The sequence below is a fragment of the Lithobates pipiens genome, unplaced genomic scaffold (assembly GCF_037356315.1).
Source record: "Lithobates pipiens isolate NorthernLeopardFrog02 unplaced genomic scaffold, aLitPip1_a1.2 Scaffold_37, whole genome shotgun sequence".
Lineage (NCBI taxonomy): Eukaryota > Metazoa > Chordata > Amphibia > Anura > Ranidae > Lithobates > Lithobates pipiens.
The window spans coordinates 4,550,946-4,570,616 of NW_027507825.1; the positions used below are offsets into that span (position 1 = coordinate 4,550,946).

Sequence of the window (19,671 nt, forward strand, 5' to 3'; positions counted from 1 at the left end):
TTCTTTACTGATCAATGCATTCAGTGTCAGTTGTGACAGTAAAAACTGTCAGGACAGTTAGTGTTAGGTCCAGGGTAGCCCCCTATCACCCCCCAATAAAGATTTAACCCCCTGATTGCCCCTAGAGTTAACCCTTTCACCCCCTTTTGCCAGTGTCACTAAGCGATCATTTTTCTGATCGCTGCATGTGTCGCTAGTGTCGCTAGGTAGCTAGTTATTTTTTTAGGTTCACCGCCAGGTTTTTATATCGCTAGGTACCCCGATATACTACCCAATAATGTTTTTAACCCCCTGATTGCCGCTAGTTAACCCTTTCACCCCCTTTTGCCAGTGTCACTAAGCGATCGTTTTTCTGATCGCTGCATTAGTGTCGCTACAGTCGCTAGGTAGCTAGTTATTTTTTTAGGTTCACCGCCAGGTTTTTATAGCGCTAGGTACCCCGATATACTACCCAATAATGTTTTTAACCCCCTGATTGCCGCTAGTTAACCCTTTCACCCCCTTTTGCCAGTGTCACTAAGCGATCATTTTTCTGATCGCTGCATGTGTCGCTAGGTAGCTAGTTATTTTTTTAGGTTCACCGCCAGGTTTTTATATCGCTAGGTACCCCGATATACTACCCAATAATGTTTTTAACCCCCTGATTGCCGCTAGTTAACCCTTTCACCCCCTTTTGCCAGTGTCACTAAGCGATCGTTTTTCTGATCGCTGCATTAGTGTCGCTACAGTCGCTAGGTAGCTAGTTATTTTTTTAGGTTCACCGCCAGGTTTTTATAGCGCTAGGTACCCCGATATACTACCCAATAATGGTTTTAACCCCCTGATTTCCGCTAGTTAACCCTTTCACCCCCTTTTGCCAGTGTCACTAAGCGATAATTTTTCTGAACGCTGCATCAGTGTCGCTAGTGTCGCTAGGTAGCTAGTTAACTAGGCTCCCAAAAAGTCCCCCACATGTGGTATCCCCGTACTCGGGAGAAGCAGCAGAATTTATTTTGGGGTGTAATTTGACTTCTGCCCATAGCATGTGTGAGCAATATATCATTTAGTGACAACTTTGTGCAAAAAAAAAAAAGTTTGTAATATTCCCGCAACTTTTGGCAAAATATAAAATATTCCATGGACTCAACATGCCTCTCAGTAAATAGCTTGGGGTGTCTACTTTCCAAAATGGGGTCATTTGGGGGGGTTTTGTGCTATTTTGGCATTTTATGGCCTTCGAAACTGTGATAGGTAGTGAGGAGTTAAATCAAAAATTTGCACCCTTAGAAATCCTGAAGGTGGTGATTGGTTTTCGGGGTGCCGTGCGCGACTAGACTCCCAAAAAGTCCCACACATGTGGTATCCCCGTACTCGGGAGAAGCAGCAGAATGTATTTTGGGGTGTCATTTCACATATAACCATGGCATGTGTGAGCAATATATCATTTAGTGACAACTTTTTGTAAAAAAAATTTTTTTTTTTTTTTTTTTTTGTCATTATTCAATCCCTTAGGACAAAAAAAATAAATATTCAATGGGCTCAACATACCCATCAGCAATTTCCTTGGGGTGTCTACTTTCCAAAATGGGGTCATTTGGGGGGGATTTGTACTGCCCTGCCATTTTAGCACCTCAAGAAATGAGATCGGCAGTCATAAATTAAAAGCTGTGTAAATTCCAGAAAATGTACTCTAGTTTGTAGACGCTATAACTTTTGCGCAAACCAAAAAATATACGCTTATTGACATTTTTTTTACTAAAGACATGTGGCTGAATAAATTTTGCCCTCAATGTATGACTAAAATTTAGTTTATTTGATTTTTCTTATAACAAAAAGAAGAAAATATCTTTTTTTTTCAAAATTTTCGCTCTTTTTCCATTTATATCGCAAAAAAAAAAAATCGCAGAGGCAATCAAATACCATCAAAAGAAAGCTCTATTTGTGGGAAGAAAAGGACGCAAATTTCGTTTGGGTGCAATATTGCATGACCGCGCAATTACCAGTTAAAGCAGCGCAGTGCGAAATTGCAAAAAGACCTCTGGTCCTTAAGGTGTTTATTGGTCTGGAGCTGAAGTGGTTAAGCACTACAGCTAGTGCGAAACGTCCGCAATTGTTCCTTGTTCGCTGTGTTTGAGCTGTGATGTGATTTCCCAATAAAAGAAAGTGGTCTTATGAAGAGTGCTGCAGTCCAGAGCTTGTTTTTCGTCTGTTATGTAACTATGTAACTAAGAAATGATTATTTTTTTCAACATTTTCTGTATTTTTCCACCTAGAAAAAATAAAAAAATAAAATAAATAGATTAAATAAAACCGTGGTGATTAAATACCACCAAAAGTAAGCTCTGTTTGTGTGAAAAAAAATGATCAAAATGTTATTTGGATACAGTGTTGCATGATTGCCAGTTATGGTTGCCGAGTGCAGAATAGCAAAAAATGCCCTGGTCATGACGGGGGTAAAACCTTCCGGTGATCAAGTGAGTAACAAATTCAATACCGGGCACTTTTACCCCCTTCCCGCCCTGGTCAATTGTCAGCTTTCAGCCCTGTTAAGGCCCGTACACACGATCAGACTTTTTGACAACAAACATGCAAATTAGCTGTTTTGGAGCAACATCCGACCCGTGTGTACGCTCCATTGGACAAACTTTTTCGGTTTTCATCTGACTTTTGTTGGCTGTGTTTGAACGGACAAACTTTCCGGCAACAAAAGTCCGATGGAGCAAAGTCCAATCGTGTGTACAGAAAACCATCGGACTTTTGTACAAAGTACAAACAGGCATGCTCAGAACCAATGCAAAAGATCAGACAACAATACAGAAGTTGAACAAAGGTAGTGGTAAAGAGCAGAAAAACCACGTGATTTGGTGAAAGTTGGCTGAAAAAGTCCTGCTGTGTGTATGCAATTCAAGTTCACGGCCGACGCCCTTTGTACAAAAATCCAAGGGAAAGTTTGTACAAAGTCCTATCGTGTGTATGAGGCTTTAGAACCAATGCAAAAGACCAGACAACAATACAGAAGTTGACCAAAGGTGGCGGTAAAGAGCAGAAAAAAAAACACGTGATTTGGTGAAATTTGGCTGAAAAAGTCCTGCCGCGTGTATGCAATACAAGTTCAGGGCCGATGCCTTTTGTACAAAAAATCCACGGGAAAGTTTGTACAAAGTCCGATCGTGTGTATGAGGCTTTACACTTCGAATGACAATTACACGGACATGCAACACTGTACCCAAACTATATATTTATTGTTTTGTTCACATAACTAGAGATTTTCTTTTGGTGGTGTCTAAACACCACTAGATTTTTTATTTTGTGCTAAATAAATGAAAACCACTGAACATCTAAAAAAAAAAAAAAAAAAAATTCTTTGCTTCTGTTATAAAATTTTGCAAATAAATAATTGTTCTTCATAAATTTAGGCCAAAATGTATTCTGATTATTTTTTTGGGTAAAAATAAAGCCTCATACACCCGATCGGACTTTGTACAAACTTTCCCGTGGACTTTTGTACAAAGGCCGTTGGCCGTAAGTTTGTATTGCATACACACGATCTGACTTTTTAGGCAACAAACACGAACGCAGTGAAGTTTCAACGTACCGGCGACACTTCAAAAGAGGACGTTCGATTACTCCAGCGCCACCTTTGGTCAACTTCTGTATTGCTGTCTGATCATTTGCATTGGTTCTGAGCATGGCGTGTTTGTAAAGTCCGATGGTTTTCTGTACACACGGTCGGACTTTGCTCCACTGGACTTATGTTGTCAAAAAGTTTGTCCGTTTGCACAGCCAACAAAAGTCAGATGAAAACTGAAAAAGTTTTGTCCAATGGAGCGTACACGCGGTCTGATGTTGCTCCAAAACAGCTAATTTGCATGTTTGTTGTCAAAAAGTCCGATGGTGTGTACGGGCCTCAACACCGATCAGTCATTGGCTGTGTCCACCACACAGCCACACGTGAGGTTCATTCCAAAAGGACGTCATTAGACATGTGCAAAAGGAAAAAAATTTGTTTAGTTTCGTTTCGTTTTAATTCGTTAATTCATTAATTTCGTTTAGTTATATTGGTTAACTTCCTTAAATTCGTTTTCGGATTTCGTTTAGTTTTTTACCGAATTCGAAAAATCGGCCAAATTCGAAAATATTTCTATCGGATTTGAAATGATTTCAACATGATTCGAAATTATTTCAACCGCATTCAAAAATATTTTGTGACCCGATTTTAGGGCCATGTATCTCGGGGTCACTTGGTGCTAGAAACTCCAAAATTGGATATGTTATAGGGTTAGTACTATTGTGTTTGAATACCAAATTTGGGGTTTCTAGCTATAAGTGACCCCGAGATATGTGGCCCCAAAATCGGGTCTCAAAATGTCATTCTCTGCTGCAGAAAAGTGCTTGACATTTTGTGATCCGAATTTGGGGCCACATATCTCGGGGTCACTTGGTCCTAAAAAATCCAAGTTTGGATATGTTGTAGTGCTAGTATTATTGTGTTTGCATACCAAATTTGGGGTTTCTAGCTATAAGTGACCCCGAGATATGTGGCCCCAAAATCGGGTCTCAAAATGTCATTCTCTGCTGCAGAAAAGTGCTTGACATTTTGTGATCCGAATTTGGGGCCACATATCTCGGGGTCACTTGGTCCTAAAAAATCCAAGTTTGGATATGTTGTAGTGTTAGTACTATTGTGTTTGCATACCAAATTTGGGGTTTCTAGCTATAAGTGACCCCGAGATATGTGGCCCTAAAATCGGGTCGCAAAATGTCATTCTCTGCTGCAGAAAAGTGCTTGACATTTTGTGATCCGAATTTGGGGCCACATATCTCGGGGTCACTTGGTGCTAAAAAATCCAAGTTTGGATATGTTGTAGTGCTAGTATTATTGTGTTTGCATACCAAATTTGGGGTTTCTAGCTATAAGTGACCCCGAGATATGTGGCCCCAAAATCGGGTCTCAAAATGTCATTCTCTGCTGCAGAAAAGTGCTTGACATTTTGTGATCCGAATTTGGGGCCACATATCTCGGGGTCACTTGGTCCTAAAAAATCCAAGTTTGGATATGTTGTAGTGTTAGTACTATTGTGTTTGCATACCAAATTTGGGGTTTCTAGCTATAAGTGACCCCGAGATATGTGGCCCTAAAATCGGGTCGCAAAATGTCATTCTCTGCTGCAGAAAAGTGCTTGACATTTTGTGATCCGAATTTGGGGCCACATATCTCGGGGTCACTTGGTGCTAAAAAATCCAAGTTTGGATATGTTGTAGTGCTAGTATTATTGTGTTTGTATACCAAATTTGGGGTTTCTAGCTATAAGTGACCCCGAAATATGTGGCCCCAAATTTGGGTCGCAAAATGTCATTCTCTGCTGCAGTACTTGACATATTGCCTATATCTATTGGACTATAAGATTTACTTTGAGCTGACCTTTTGTTTCATTAGATCTGTAAAGAATTACTGAATTCATTCGAATTCATTCGTATATATTTCTTTCGTATTCGTTGTTATTTGTTATTTTTTTATTCGGACATTCGGATGCATCCGAATGTCCGAAAGATGCAAAATTCGGCCGAATTTCGATTCGTTACGAAACGAATTGCACAAGCCTAGACGTCATATGACATCCACCGGGAACAACGAAAGTCTCGCTCAGCCGTCAAATTACTATAGGCCGGCTGGGAATTGGTTAAATAAAACCTTAACTTCCTGTGTGTAACATATCAGACAGCTTCAGAGATGTTACAATATTCTTCAAGTACACTAAAAACAACAAAAACAACTTGAACCGAAACTGTATATTATAATTGGCTCCAGCTACCTCTGTTCTCTTCTTACCCTTAAACAGGACATAGTTGATCAGGACCATCTGAGTGTGTATATGAAGGTTTTTGATAAGATCCTCGATTTTGCCTTCAGTTTTTTCTTTCACGTATCCATTTATTTTATTTTCAACTTTTTGTAGGTCGCCGAAATCCTCTTCCATAATTTCGGCACGGTAGTAACGCCGCACCTCGTCTTTAAAGCTCTCGAACAAGGTCAGGCTCTGATCTACAAAGATGGTGTTGCCGATGTTGACCTGAAGGCTGCTCTTCGGCGAATTCAAGGCTTGGAGAAGAGTGGAATACGCCTGGTGGACCTCCATTTCCCTGCAACGTGTGTTGTTTAGGCTCAAACCTTTCCACAATTCCTGGTGGGTCTGTTTCTGGGCCCCCAGCAAAATCATGGAAAAAGCAGAAGAAATGCTGAAAGGAGAAAAGACGACATTCTGGGGTGGGGAATCCGCGCCTTGGGTTGACACGGAGGTCAGAAGCTTGAAGAAATTTATGGCAAATTCAGTATTTGCCTTTACTGTTTGCCTTAGGGCTTGAGCTCTCTTCGTCTCTATTCTACTCTTGGTTACCGTATCGGACTTTTCAGATTTGTGTTCATCTGAAGCAGTTATGACCGGGATGAGTAAAAGCAAAATTAGGAGGAACTTCATGTCTTCTCAGTGTAGACCCTCACCTTCTGATAATGATAAGGAGATGGTTGTGTCTCTGTTTTCAGGAACTGATCCTCCTCTGAGACTTGTAGCATGTAGACTTCTGTAAAGCAACGTAAAAGCATTAAAGGATAACCAAACCCGGGAACAAAAATGTTAGCCCTTGTACACACGACATTCCGATGGAAAATGTCCGATCGGACCATGTTGTCGGATAATCCAACTGTGTGTGGGCTATAAAACTTTCCGACAACGTGATCCGATCGGACTTTGTCTGATTGTGTGTAGAGAATTCCGATCGGACAAAGTGCCACGCATGCTCAGATCAAATTCTTAGACCAAAGCTATTGGCTACTAGCCTGTAGCAAGGATGGGGGGGGGGGGGTGGAACCTGTATGCCCCTTATGGACAGGCCTCCACAGATTAGGGGGCCGAACGCAAGGATGGGGGGGTGGCACCTGTGTGCCCCTTATGGACGGGCCGCCACAGATTAGGGGGCTGAACACAAGGATGAGGGGTGGAACATGTACGCCCTTTATGTACAGGCTGCCACAGATTAGGGGACCAGACACAAGGATGGGGGGTGGAACCTGTGCGCCCTTTATGGACAGGCCGCCACAGATTAGGGGACCAGACACAAGGATGGGGGGTGGAACCTGTGCGCCCTTTATGGACAGGCCACCACAGATTAGGGGGCCGAACGCAAGGATGAGGGGGTGACACCTGTGCGCCCCTTATGGACGGGCCGCCACAGATTAGGGGGTCGAACGCAAGGATGGGGGGGGGGCGGCACCTGTGTTCTCGGAAAATCAGATCGCGTGTGGGCTCCAGCAGGCTTTTTCCGTCGGAATTTTTTTTTCCGACAACAAAATCCGATCTGACTTTTTCCGATCGCGTGTAGAGTAGAATTCCGACACACAAAGTGCCACGCATGCTCAGGATAAATTTGGGGTCGAAAGCTATTGGCTACTGGCCTCTACGTAGTCTTGTCGTACGTTTTTTTTTTTGTACGTCACCTCGTTCAGAACGATCGGATGTTACAACAACTTTGTGCGACCGTGTGTATGCAACACAAGTTTCGGACAAAATCCGTCAGATAAAAATCAGACGGATTCTGTGGTCGGAATGTCCGACCCGTGTGTACAAGGCATTACAGCATTTGAGTTTTTGGGGGGGTTTTTTTAGCTTGAGGAAGCTTGTGCTTTTTTGTGCTCTTGTGCACACTTTTATTGAGCTCCTTCAAACTCCTTTGAGCTTTTTTATTTATTTATTTTTTTTAACCACTTTCAGCCCCGGACCATTTTGCTGGCTTAAGACCAGACCACTTTCAATTCGGCACTGCGACGTGGCTCCCAAACAGAATTGACGTCCTTTTTTTTCCCCACAAATAGAGCTTTTTTTTGGTGGTATTTGATCATCTCTGCGGTTTTTATTTTTTGCGCTATAAACAAAAATAGAGCGTCAATTTTGAAAAAAAACACATTATTTTTGACTTTTTGTTATAATAAATATCCCCCAAAAATATATAAAAAAACATTTTTTTCCCTCATTTTAGGCCGATACGTATTCTTCTACATATTTTTGGTAAAATAATCGCAATAAGTGATTATTGGTTGGTTTATAGCGTTACAAAATATATATATATATATATACAAAAGTTATAGCGTTTACAAAATAGGGGATAGTTTTATGGCATTTTTATTAATAATTAATTTTTTTACTAGTAATGGCGGCGATCAGCAATTTTTATTGTGACTGCGACATTGTGGCGGACACATCGGACATTTTTGACACATTTTTGGGACGATTGTCATTTATACAGCAATCAGTGCTATACAAATGCAGTGATTCCTGTGTAAATGACACTGGCAGTGAAGGGGTTAACCAGTGGGTGGCAGTGTAGGGGTTAAGTGTTCCTAGGGGTGTGTTACTAACGGTGGGGGGGTTGGGCTTTCATTTAGTGAACACTGATCTCTGCTCCAATCACATGGAGCAGAGATCAGCGTCACTAGTTGCTAGGTAGAACGGGGAGATGCTGTTTACAACGGCATCTCTCCGTTCAGCCGCCCCGTGAGACGATCGCGGGTATCCCCGCGGGCGATCAAGTCCGTGGGACCCGTGACCGGACTCACGGGGGTCCCCTGCCAGCACGCGAGCGCGCCGCCGCTGGCGTGCTCATGATGGCAGGGCAGAATTAGAGATTGGACGTACCTGTACACCAATATGCCTGCCCGTGCCATTCTGCCGACGTACATTGGCGTGCGCTGGTCGGGAAACGGTTAATAAATCCCCCCCTAGATAGTATTTTCTTAACCGCTATATAAACAAAACAAAAAGCTGGAAGAAACATTTTTTTAAGCTTTTTCTAGCTTTTTTTTTTTTTAGCTCTTTTGAGCTCTTTGGGGCACTAGCTCCTCTCAAAAATGTGAGTTTGGTGGAGGAGTTTTTTTTTCTGCCTGTAGGAGCCTATGCCGGAAAACGCCTGAAAAAGTCAAAATGCGCATGGACATGGCCAACACGGAGGGGAGTTTCAAGACAGAAAAAGAGTATAAGAGCTCAAAAGCCTGTAGGAGACGCTTCTTTGATCTACTTTAAGCTGCATGAGCTCTAAAATGTGAAGAAATTCCCTCTTATGCCGCCTACACACCGCCGGAATTTCCGATGGAAACAGTCCGATGGGAGCTTTTCATCGGATTTTCGGACCGCGTGTACGCCCATCGGTCTTTTTCTGTCGGCATTTCCGACGGACTTTAGATTGAGAGCATGTTCTTAATTTTTCCGACGGAAAACCTTTCTATCGGACTTTCCGATCGCGTGTATGCAATTCCAACACGCAAAATTCCGACGCATGCTCGGGAAACAATTCGACGCATGCTCGGAAACATTGAACTTCCCTTTTATAGTGCCGTCGAACGTGTTGTACGTCGCGGTGTTATTGACCGTCGGAATTTGGTGTGACCGTGTGTAGGCAAGACAGTTTGAGCGAAATTCCGTCGGAATTCCGATGGGAAAACCATCAGAGCTTTTTCTGACGAGAATTCCGATCGTGTGTACGCGGCATAAGTTGGCACACTGGAACAGCTGTCCGGATTGGAATATTTCTCCTCTCTTCCTGTTCCAGTGATCACTGTTGTATTTTTGCCTTCGCACTGGCAGAGCTCCCCAGGATAAAAAAAAAAAGCAAAACATCAGATAGAAGAACATTTTTTTACAACCCTAACCCTAAGGAAAGTAACAGGTAATAACGCATCACACACTATATACACAAATTGTTATCAAACTCCTACCTTACAATACCAATTAATTGAATGATATGGAGAACAGTGGCATGATAAATTCCCCCCCCCCTTAGTAGTAGCATAGACCATCACCACCCCTTACCAGTGCCAACCGGACCATCACCACCCCTTACCAGTGCCAACCGGACCATCACCACCCCTTACCAGTGCCAACGGGACCATCACCACCCCTTATAGGTGCCAACCTGACCATCACCACCCTTTACCAGTGCCAACCGGACCATCACCACCCCTTACCAGTGCCAACCGGACCATCACCACCCCTTATCAGTGCCAACCGGACCATCACCACCCCTTATCAGTGCCAACCGGACCATCACCACCCCTTACCAGTGCCAACTGGACATCACCACCCCTTATCAGTGCCAACCGGACCATCACCACCCCTTACCAGTGCCAACCGGACCATCACCACCCCTTACCAGTGCCAACCGGACCATCACCACCCCTTACCAGTGCCAACCGGACCATCACCACCCCTTACCAGTGCCAACCGGACCATCACCACCCTTTATCAGTGCCAACCAGACCATCACTACCCCTAACCAGTGCCAACCGGACCATCACCACCCCTTATCAGTGCCAACCGGACCATCACCAGCCCTTACCAGTGCCAACCGGACCATCACCACCCCTTACCAGTGCCAACCGGACATCACCACCCCTTACCAGTGCCAACCGGACATCACCACCCCTTATCAGTGCCAACCGGACCATCACCACCCCTTATCAGTGCCAACCGGACCATTACCACCCCTTATCAGTGCCAACCGGACCATCACCACCCCTTATCAGTGCCAACCGGACCATCACCACCCCTGACCAGTGCCAACCGGACCATCACCACTCCTTACCAGTGCCAACTGGACCATCACCACCCCTTACCAGTGCCAACCGGATCATCACCACCCCTTATCAGTGCCAACTGGACCATCACCACCCCTTATGAGTGCCAACCGGACCATCACCACCCCTTACCAGTACCAACTGGATCATCACCACCTCTTATCAGTGCCAACTGGACCATCACCACTCCTTATCAGTGCCAACCGGACCATCACCACCCCTTACCAGTGCCAACCGGACCATCACCACCCCTTATCAGTGCCAAGCGGACCATCATCACCCCTTACCAGTGCCAACTGGACCATCACCACCCCTTACCAGTGCCAACCGGACCATCACCACCCCTTACCAGTGCCAACCCGATCATCACCATTCCTTATCAGTGCCAACTGGAAAATCACCACCCCTTACCAGTGCCAACCGGACCATCACCACCCCTTACCAGTGCCAACCAGACCAGCCTTCCGCAGAGACAGAACCTTCACACCTGCAAATGTGATCACCTGAGGAAGAATTCTATTTATATAAACTGAAAGATTTTCCTGGAGTCTCCAATTACACCCCCCCCCCCCCCATTGTTTTTGACTATGTGACCTTTTCTTCCAGGCATATAAGGCAGCTATTCATTATGGACAGGCTGATGCTAGAATAAAAAAAAAAGTTCTACCTTTAACACAGCATAACCCATAAATACAATATCTTTTATACAGTTGGGGGGGAAATAAGTATTTGATCCCCTGCAGATTATGTAAGTTTTGCCCACTTACAAAGAAATGAAGGGTCTATCATTTTTTATCATAGGTGAATTTTATATGATAGAGACAGAATATCAACCGAAAATCCAGAAAATATAAATATAAATGTTATAAATGGAGTTACAGTTCAGAGAGTAAAATAAGTATTTGATCCCCTTAGTAGTTGGTGGAGAAACCCCTGTTGGCGATCACAGAGGTCAGACGTTTCTTGTAGTTGGTGACCAGGTTTGCCCAAATCTCAGGAGGGATTTTGCTCCTCTCTTCTTTACAGATCTTCTCTAAATCCTTAAGGTTTCTTGGCTTTCTCTTGGCAACCCGAAGTTTCAGCTCCCTCCATAAATTTTCTATAGGATGAAGGTCTGGAGATCGGCTAGACCACTCCATGACCTTCATGTGCTTCTTCTTGACCCAATCCTTTGTTGCCTTGGCGGTATGTTTTTGGGTCATTGTCATGCTGGAAGACCCATCCATGACCCATCTTCAGTGTTCTGGCTGAGGGAAGAAGGTTCTCATCCAAGATTTTATGATACATGGCCCTGTCCATTGGCCCCTCAGTGCGGCAAAGTCGGCCTGTAGTTGGTGGAGAAACCCTTGTTGGCGATCACAGAGGTCAGAAGTTTCTTGTAGGTGGTGATCAGTAGTGATGGACGAACTTCCGACGGGACGTTTCGCGAACGCGAAACGCGAACGGACACAAACGTTCGCGAAAACGACCGTTCGCCGCGGGCTCCATTGACTTCAATGGGAGGCGAATTTCGCAAACCTTTAGGTCGAATTTGCGGCCACGGGGTAATTATTAGGGGGTAGCACGTAGTCCCACCACCTGGACAATAGCATAATACATGTATGAGGTGAATTTGGGATCGATAACTACAAGCATTTTTTTTTTATTTGGGAAATTGTTCTGACAATTCAGGACTATGGAGCTAATGAAGGCAATGGAGGAGAGGGAAGGTCAGGGACCAGGGTAGGCAAACAAGAGGGTGCAGGAGATACAGAGCACTGACAGCAGCACCGTAATACAGAGCACTGACATCAGCACCGTGACATACAGCGCTGACAGCAGCTCCGTGACATACAGCGCTGACAGCAGCTCCGTGACATACAGCGCTGACAGCAGCTCCGTGACATACAGCGCTGACAGCAGCTCCGTGACATACAGCGCTGACAGCAGCTCCGTGACATACAGCGCTGACAGCAGCACCGTGACATACAGCGCTGACAGCAGCTCCGTGACATACAGCGCTGACAGCAGCTCCGTGACATACAGCGCTGACAGCAGCTCCGTGACATACAGCACTGACAGCAGCTCCGTGACATACAGCGCTGACAGCAGCTCCGTGACATACAGCGCTGACAGCAGCACCGTGACATACAGCGCTGACAGCAGCTCCGTGACATACAGCGCTGACAGCAGCTCCGTGACATACAGCGCTGACAGCAGCTCCGTGACATACAGCGCTGACAGCAGCTCCGTGACATACAGCGCTGACAGCAGCTCCGTGACATACAGCGCTGACAGCAGCTCCGTGACATACAGCGCTGACAGCAGCTCCGTGACATACAGCGCTGACAGCAGCTCCGTGACATACAGCGCTGACAGCAGCTCCGTGACATACAGCGCTGACAGCAGCTCCGTGACATACAGCGCTGACAGCAGCACCGTAAGCAGCCCCAGGAGGAAGTCAGCACAGCACAGGGATGGTGTGATCCCCTCATAATAAGAACCCCCAGGAGGAAGTCAGCACAGCACAGGGATGGTGGGAGCCCCTCATAATAAGAACACCCAGGAGGAAGTCAGCACAGCACAGGGATGGTGGGAACCCCTCATAATAAGCAGCCCCAGTAGAAATATGACACCGCTCAACCTCTTCAAAGAGGAGGGTAGGGGCATATAGTACGGTGTGCTTTTTTGGGTCAGGGAAGTGAGCCAAATGAATTAAGAAGGTCTGTGTGCTTGATTCCAAAAATTGTTTATAGACATATACATGGTCTACTGATCACATGTGTTGAATTCCTCCGAGATCCATGCCTCATTCATTTTTAGAAATGTGAGGTAGTTAACACTGTGGTGAGCTAGGCGAGTACGCTTATCGGTCACAATCCCCCCTGCTGCGCTGAACGTCCTTTCGGACAGGACACTGGATGAGGGGCAAGCCAACAGTTCGATTGCAAATTGGGCAAGCTCTGGCCAGAGGTCAAGCCTGCCCACCCAGTAGTCTAGGGGTTCATCACTCCTCAGAGCGTCCACATCGGCCGTTAACCCAATGTAGTCGGACACCTGACGGTCTAGGCGTTCCCTGATGCTGGATCCGGATGACACCTGTCGATGGGTCGGCTGAAAGAATGACCTCATATCCGAAGTCACCAACACATCTTCAAACCGGCCTCTTCTTGCAGGCGCTGTTGGATTGGTACCCGCAAATCCTTCTCTGGGAGTGGGAATTGCTCCTCTGCCAGCGCACGCAAAAGCAGAATGCAGCATTTCTCGAAGCAAGGCCTGGAAGTGCTGCATTCTGACAGCCCTCTGCGACGGCGGTAACATTTCCGCCATTTTGTGTTTGTACCGGGGGTCTAAGTACGTTGCCACCCAGTACTGGTCCTTGACCCTCATGCTTTTTATACGGGGGTCCCTATTAAAACACTGGAGCATGAAGGCCCCCATTTGCACTAAAGTGGAAGCGGTGTGGTGGCCTGGCTCCTGCTCATCATCCAGGATAATGTCGTCCTCTTCATTCTCCTCTCCCCATCCTCGCACAACAGGGATCCCAGAAAGGTTTAAAGCATGCTCTTCTTGCTCCTGCTCATCCGCCCCGGCACCATCCTCCTCTGACTCCTCATCAGACTCCTGTTGTTGACTTGTCTCAGATAGAGTAGCCCCCCCTGGGAATTCATCCAGCATTGCGACTTCCTCATCTTCCCGCTCCTGCTCCTCCACAGCCTGATCAATGACACGACGCAATGCACGCTCCAGAAAGAAGGCATAAGGTACCATGTCACTGATGGCGCCATGGCTGCGACTGACCAGTTTGGTGATCTCCTCAAATGGCCGCAGAAGTCTGCATGTGTCGCGCATGAGCAGCCACTGGCGCGGTGAAAAAAAACCCAGCTCCCCAGAACCGTTTCTTTCGCAGAGTTCATACAGGTAGACGTTAACTGCACGTTTCTGCTGGAGCAGCCTATCAAGCATATAGAAGGTTGAGTTCCATCGCGTCGGGCAATCGCAAATAAGACGTCTGACCGGCAGATGGTGTCGCCGCTGAATGTCAGCAAGGCGAGCCATGGCCGTGTAAGATCTTCTGAAATGGGCCGAGATTTTCCTTGCCTGCCGCAAGATGTCCTGGACCCCAGGGTATTTGACAAGGAATCGCTGCACGACCAAGTTTAAGACGTGTGCCATGCACGGCACGTGCGTGATTTTGCCCTGTTTCAATGCGCTAAGCAGATTGGCACCGTTGTCACACACCACTTTACCAACTGTCAAATTGAGCGGTGTTAGCCACTCATCTGCCTGTGAACGCAAAGCTGAAAGGAGTGCCGGGCCAGTGTGGCTCTTTGCTTCCAGGCACAACAGACGCAGCACGGCATGGCAACGTCTCACCTGGCATGTGGAATAGGTTCTGGGGAGCTTGGGCGGTGCAGTGGAAGAGACGCTAGCAGCGGAAAAGGAGGAGGCAGCTGAGGAGGAGAGGGAGGAGGATGGAGTAGGAGGAGGAGAAGAAGAGTCAGGCCTGCATGCAATCCGTGGCGGTAAAACCAAATCTACACGGGTGCCACGGGTTACATGCTTGACGGCCGTCAGAAGGTTCACCCAGTGGGCAGTAAAACTGATATACCTTCCCTGCCCGTGTTTGCTAGACCACGTGTCTGTGGTCAGATGTATCTTGGCACCGACACTGTGTGCCAGAGATACATTCACTTGCCGCTGAACATGGCCATATAGCTCTGGGATGCCCTTCTCTGAGAAATACTTCCTTCCTGGGACCTTCCATTGTGGTGTTCCAATGGCCACAAATTTGCGAAAGGCCTCCGAGTCCACCAGTTTATATGGCAGTAGTTGGCGGGCTATGAGTTCTGACAAGCCAGCCGCCAACCGTTGGGCAAGAGGGTTATCCGGCGTCATCATTTTTTTACGCTCAAACATTAGGCCCACGGAAGCCTGCCTTTTTGCAGAAAAATGTGAGCTTGGCGTGATGGAAGGTGGAGTGGAGGACAATTGTGAGGAGAGAGGAGAAGGAGAAGTAGAAGACGAGGCTGGACGGTGAGAGCCTGCAGTGTGGCTTTGTGTGTTCCGTTGCTCCCACTGGGCTCGGTGATGGCTGCTCATGTGCCTTCTTAAGGCGGTCGTCCCTAGGTGAGTATTGGGCTTACCGCGACTAACGCGTTGACTGCAAAGATTGCAGATGGCAACGCTATTGTCAGCAGCGGACACGTTAAAAAAAGCCCACACTGCGGAGCCATGTGCCGGTGTCCTGGGAGCGCCAGATGTGACCGTACATGGTCGATGACTCGCTCCTGATACATTTGCAGTCTGCTTTGTCCCTGCTGTGCAATGTAAGTCATTGCTGCTTCTCCTCCCTATCTGCTGGTCCATATCTCCCTCTGAACTCCCCTCCTCTTCCTCTCTTGTGGGCACCCACGTGACATCACTAGACACGTCATCATCAACGTCACCTTCCCCACCGCTATAAGTAGAGTAGGCAGCAACACCGGGGACCAACCTCCTCCTTGGGCTGATCTGGGTACTGGCGTCAGACTGCTGAGTAGCGCTTGTTGCTACCTCCTCTTCCTGATCCAATACCAAGAGTGGCTGCGCATCAGAAATGTCCTCTTGATATGGATCGGAAAATAATTCCAGTGACTCAAGCGGAAGGTATGTGGTGGTGGTGGTGGTGGTCGTGTTGTTGGTGGTAGTGTCTTTGGGGGTGCACATAGCAGAGAGTGAAGAAGAGGGTGCAGATCGAGAGGATGAGGAGGGTGCAGAAGAGTAAGGCTGAGCGAGCCACTCAACCAAGTCTGGTGCATCCTTTAAAGTAATTGAACGCACCTTCTGCAACTTCCCACTTTGGCTCAAGCCTGTTGCTCCTGCCCTACCCCTACCACCCCTGCGGAAGGGCCTGCCTCTTCCTCTGCATGTCATTTTTTAAATGACCCTGTGACAAAACTCTTAGTCCCTATACCGCTGAAGGACTGCTGCAGTATAGGTGAGCGGTCAGCAGTGGTGCACGTCAACCCTATCTATTGTGGACCTATAGCGGTCCTTACAGAACAGCAGACTGTACCGCACTCAAGCCTATGTACCGTAGCACCCTATACCAAGTTACCAGTCCTTATAAGAACTTTTGTGGACCAAGCAGGTTGTGTATTAGTGTTTAGCAGACTGTACGTCAGTCCCTATACCGCTGAAGGACTGCTGCAGTATAGGGCAGCGGTCAGCAGTGGTGCACGTCAACCCTATCTATTGTGGACCGATAGCGGTCCTTACAGAACAGCAGACTGTACCGCACTCAAGCCTATGTACCGTAGCACCCTATACCAAGTTACCAGTCCTTATAAGAACTTTTGTGGAACAAGCAGGTTGTGTGTTAGTGATTAGCAGACTGTACGTCAGTCCCTATACCAATGAAGGACTGCTGCAGTATAGGGCAGCGGTCAGCAGTAGTGCACGGCAACCCTATGTATTGTGGACCGATAGCGGTCCTTACAGAACAGCAGACTGTAACGCACTCAGGCCTATGTACCGTAGCACCCTATACCAAGTTACCAGTCCTTATAAGAACTTTTGTGGACCAAGCAGGTTGTGTGTTAGTGATTAGCAGACTGTACGTCAGTCCCTATACCGCTGAAGGACTGCTGCAGTATAGGGCAGCGGTCAGCAGTGGTGCACGTCAACCCTATCTATTGTGGACCGATAGCGGTCCTTACAGAACAGCAGACTGTACCGCACTCAAGCCTATGTACCGTAGCACCCTATACCAAGTTACCAGTCCTTATAAAAACTTTTGTGGACCAAGCAGGTTGTGTGTTAGTGTTTAGCAGACTGTGCGTCAGTCCCTATACCGCTGAAGGACTGCTGCAGTATAGGGCAGCGGTCAGCAGTAGTGCACGGCAACCCTATGTATTGTGGACCGATAGCGGTCCTTACAGAACAGCAGACTGTAACGCACTCAGGCCTATGTACCGTAGCACCCTATACCAAGTTACCAGTCCTTATAAAAACTTTTGTGGACCAAGCAGGTTGTGTGTTAGTGTTTAGCAGACTGTGCGTCAGTCCCTATACCGCTGAAGGACTGCTGCAGTATAGGGCAGCGGTCAGCAGTAGTGCACGGCAACCCTATGTATTGTGGACCGATAGCGGTCCTTACAGAACAGCAGACTGTAACGCACTCAGGCCTATGTACCGTAGCACCCTATACCAAGTTACCAGTCCTTATAAGAACTTTTGTGGACCAAGCAGGTTGTGTGTTAGTGATTAGCAGACTGTACGTCAGTCCCTATACCAATGAAGGACTGCTGCAGTATAGGGCAGCGGTCAGCAGTAGTGCACGGCAACCCTATGTATTGTGGACCGATAGCGGTCCTTACAGAACAGCAGACTGTAACGCACTCAGGCCTATGTACCGTAGCACCCTATACCAAGTTACCAGTCCTTATAAGAACTTTTGTGGACCAAGCAGGTTGTGTGTTAGTGATTAGCAGACTGTACGTCAGTCCCTATACCAATGAAGGACTGCTGCAGTATAGGGCAGCGGTCAGCAGTAGTGCACGGCAACCCTATGTATTGTGGACCGATAGCGGTCCTTACAGAACAGCAGACTGTAACGCACTCAGGCCTATGTACCGTAGCACCCTATACCAAGTTACCAGTCCTTATAAGAACTTTTGTGGACCAAGCAGGTTGTGTGTTAGTGATTAGCAGACTGTACGTCAGTCCCTATACCAATGAAGGACTGCTGCAGTATAGGGCAGCGGTCAGCAGTAGTGCACGGCAACCCTATGTATTGTGGACCGATAGCGGTCCTTACAGAACAGCAGACTGTACTGCACTCAGGCCTATGTACCGTAGCACCCTATACCAAGTTACCAGTCCTTATAAAAACTTTTGTGGACCAAGCAGGTTGTGTGTTAGTGTTTAGCAGACTGTGCGTCAGTCCCTATACCGCTGAAGGACTGCTGCAGTATAGGGCAGCGGTCAGCAGTAGTGCACGGCAACCCTATGTATTGTGGACCGATAGCGGTCCTTACAGAACAGCAGACTGTAACGCACTCAGGCCTATGTACCGTAGCACCCTATACCAAGTTACCAGTCCTTATAAGAACTTTTGTGGACCAAGCAGGTTGTGTGTTAGTGATTAGCAGACTGTACGTCAGTCCCTATACCAATGAAGGACTGCTGCAGTATAGGGCAGCGGTCAGCAGTAGTGCACGGCAACCCTATGTATTGTGGACCGATAGCGGTCCTTACAGAACAGCAGACTGTACTGCACTCAGGCCTATGTACCGTAGCACCCTATACCAAGTTACCAGTCCTTATAAGAACTTTTGTGGACCAAGCAGGTTGTGTGTTAGTGATTAGCAGACTGTACGTCAGTCCCTATACCAATGAAGGACTGCTGCAGTATAGGGCAGCGGTCAGCAGTAGTGCACGGCAACCCTATGTATTGTGGACCGATAGCGGTCCTTACAGAACAGCAGACTGTACTGCACTCAGGCCTATGTACCGTAGCACCCTATACCAAGTTACCAGTCCTTATAAGAACTTTTGTGGACCAAGCAGGTTGTGTATTAGTGTTTAGCAGACTGTGCGTCAGTCCCTATACCGCTGAAGGACTGCTGCAGTATAGGGCAGCGGTCAGCAGTAGTGCACGGCAACCCTATGTATTGTGGACCGATAGCGGTCCTTACAGAACAGCAGACTGTACCGCACCCAAGCCTATGTACCGTAGCACCCTAGACAGACCAAGTTACCAGTCCTGATAAAGAGCTTTGTGGAACAAGTGAGTTGTGAATGATTAGCAGACTGCAGCAGAAGGGCAGCAGTCAAGTATAATATTCTTTCTATATTTGGAAGAAAGAATATTATACGTGTACAAGCCTATTACCGTACCACTGATACCAGTCCTGAAAAGAACCTTTGTGGAACTAATAGTAACAGCAAGTCTTTAAAATTATCCTCACTGCCTGACACACTGCTTCCTGCCTGTCCCTATACAAATTGGCAAAAAAGAGTAGGCTGGAACGATTAGCTGGAACAGCTCTTTTGTGGACCTGATAGTAACAGCTAATGATGATGATGATGATGATGATGAAGAAAGA

At 46.8% G+C, this 19,671-nt stretch overlaps 1 protein-coding gene across 4 annotated transcripts in view; it reads right to left on the reverse strand.

Annotated features, from left to right (window-relative positions):
* LOC143956496 (alpha-1-antitrypsin-like protein CM55-MM) overlaps positions 1 to 19,671 on the reverse strand; it is an 81,333-nt gene that overhangs the window by 17,609 nt on the left and 44,053 nt on the right. The window contains exons 1-2 of one of the 4 annotated variants that reach the window (XM_077466690.1): positions 11,043 to 11,180; positions 5,810 to 6,558 (exon numbers count right to left, since the gene is read on the reverse strand). In XM_077466690.1, coding sequence (XP_077322816.1) covers positions 5,810 to 6,455 — 646 coding nt within the window. In that variant the 5' untranslated portion in view covers positions 6,456 to 6,558; positions 11,043 to 11,180. Of the gene's footprint in view, positions 1 to 5,809; positions 6,559 to 9,836; positions 9,886 to 11,011; positions 11,181 to 19,671 lie in introns of those variants that run through there. The other 3 variants (XM_077466693.1, XM_077466691.1, XM_077466694.1) reach the window with 3 other exon arrangements.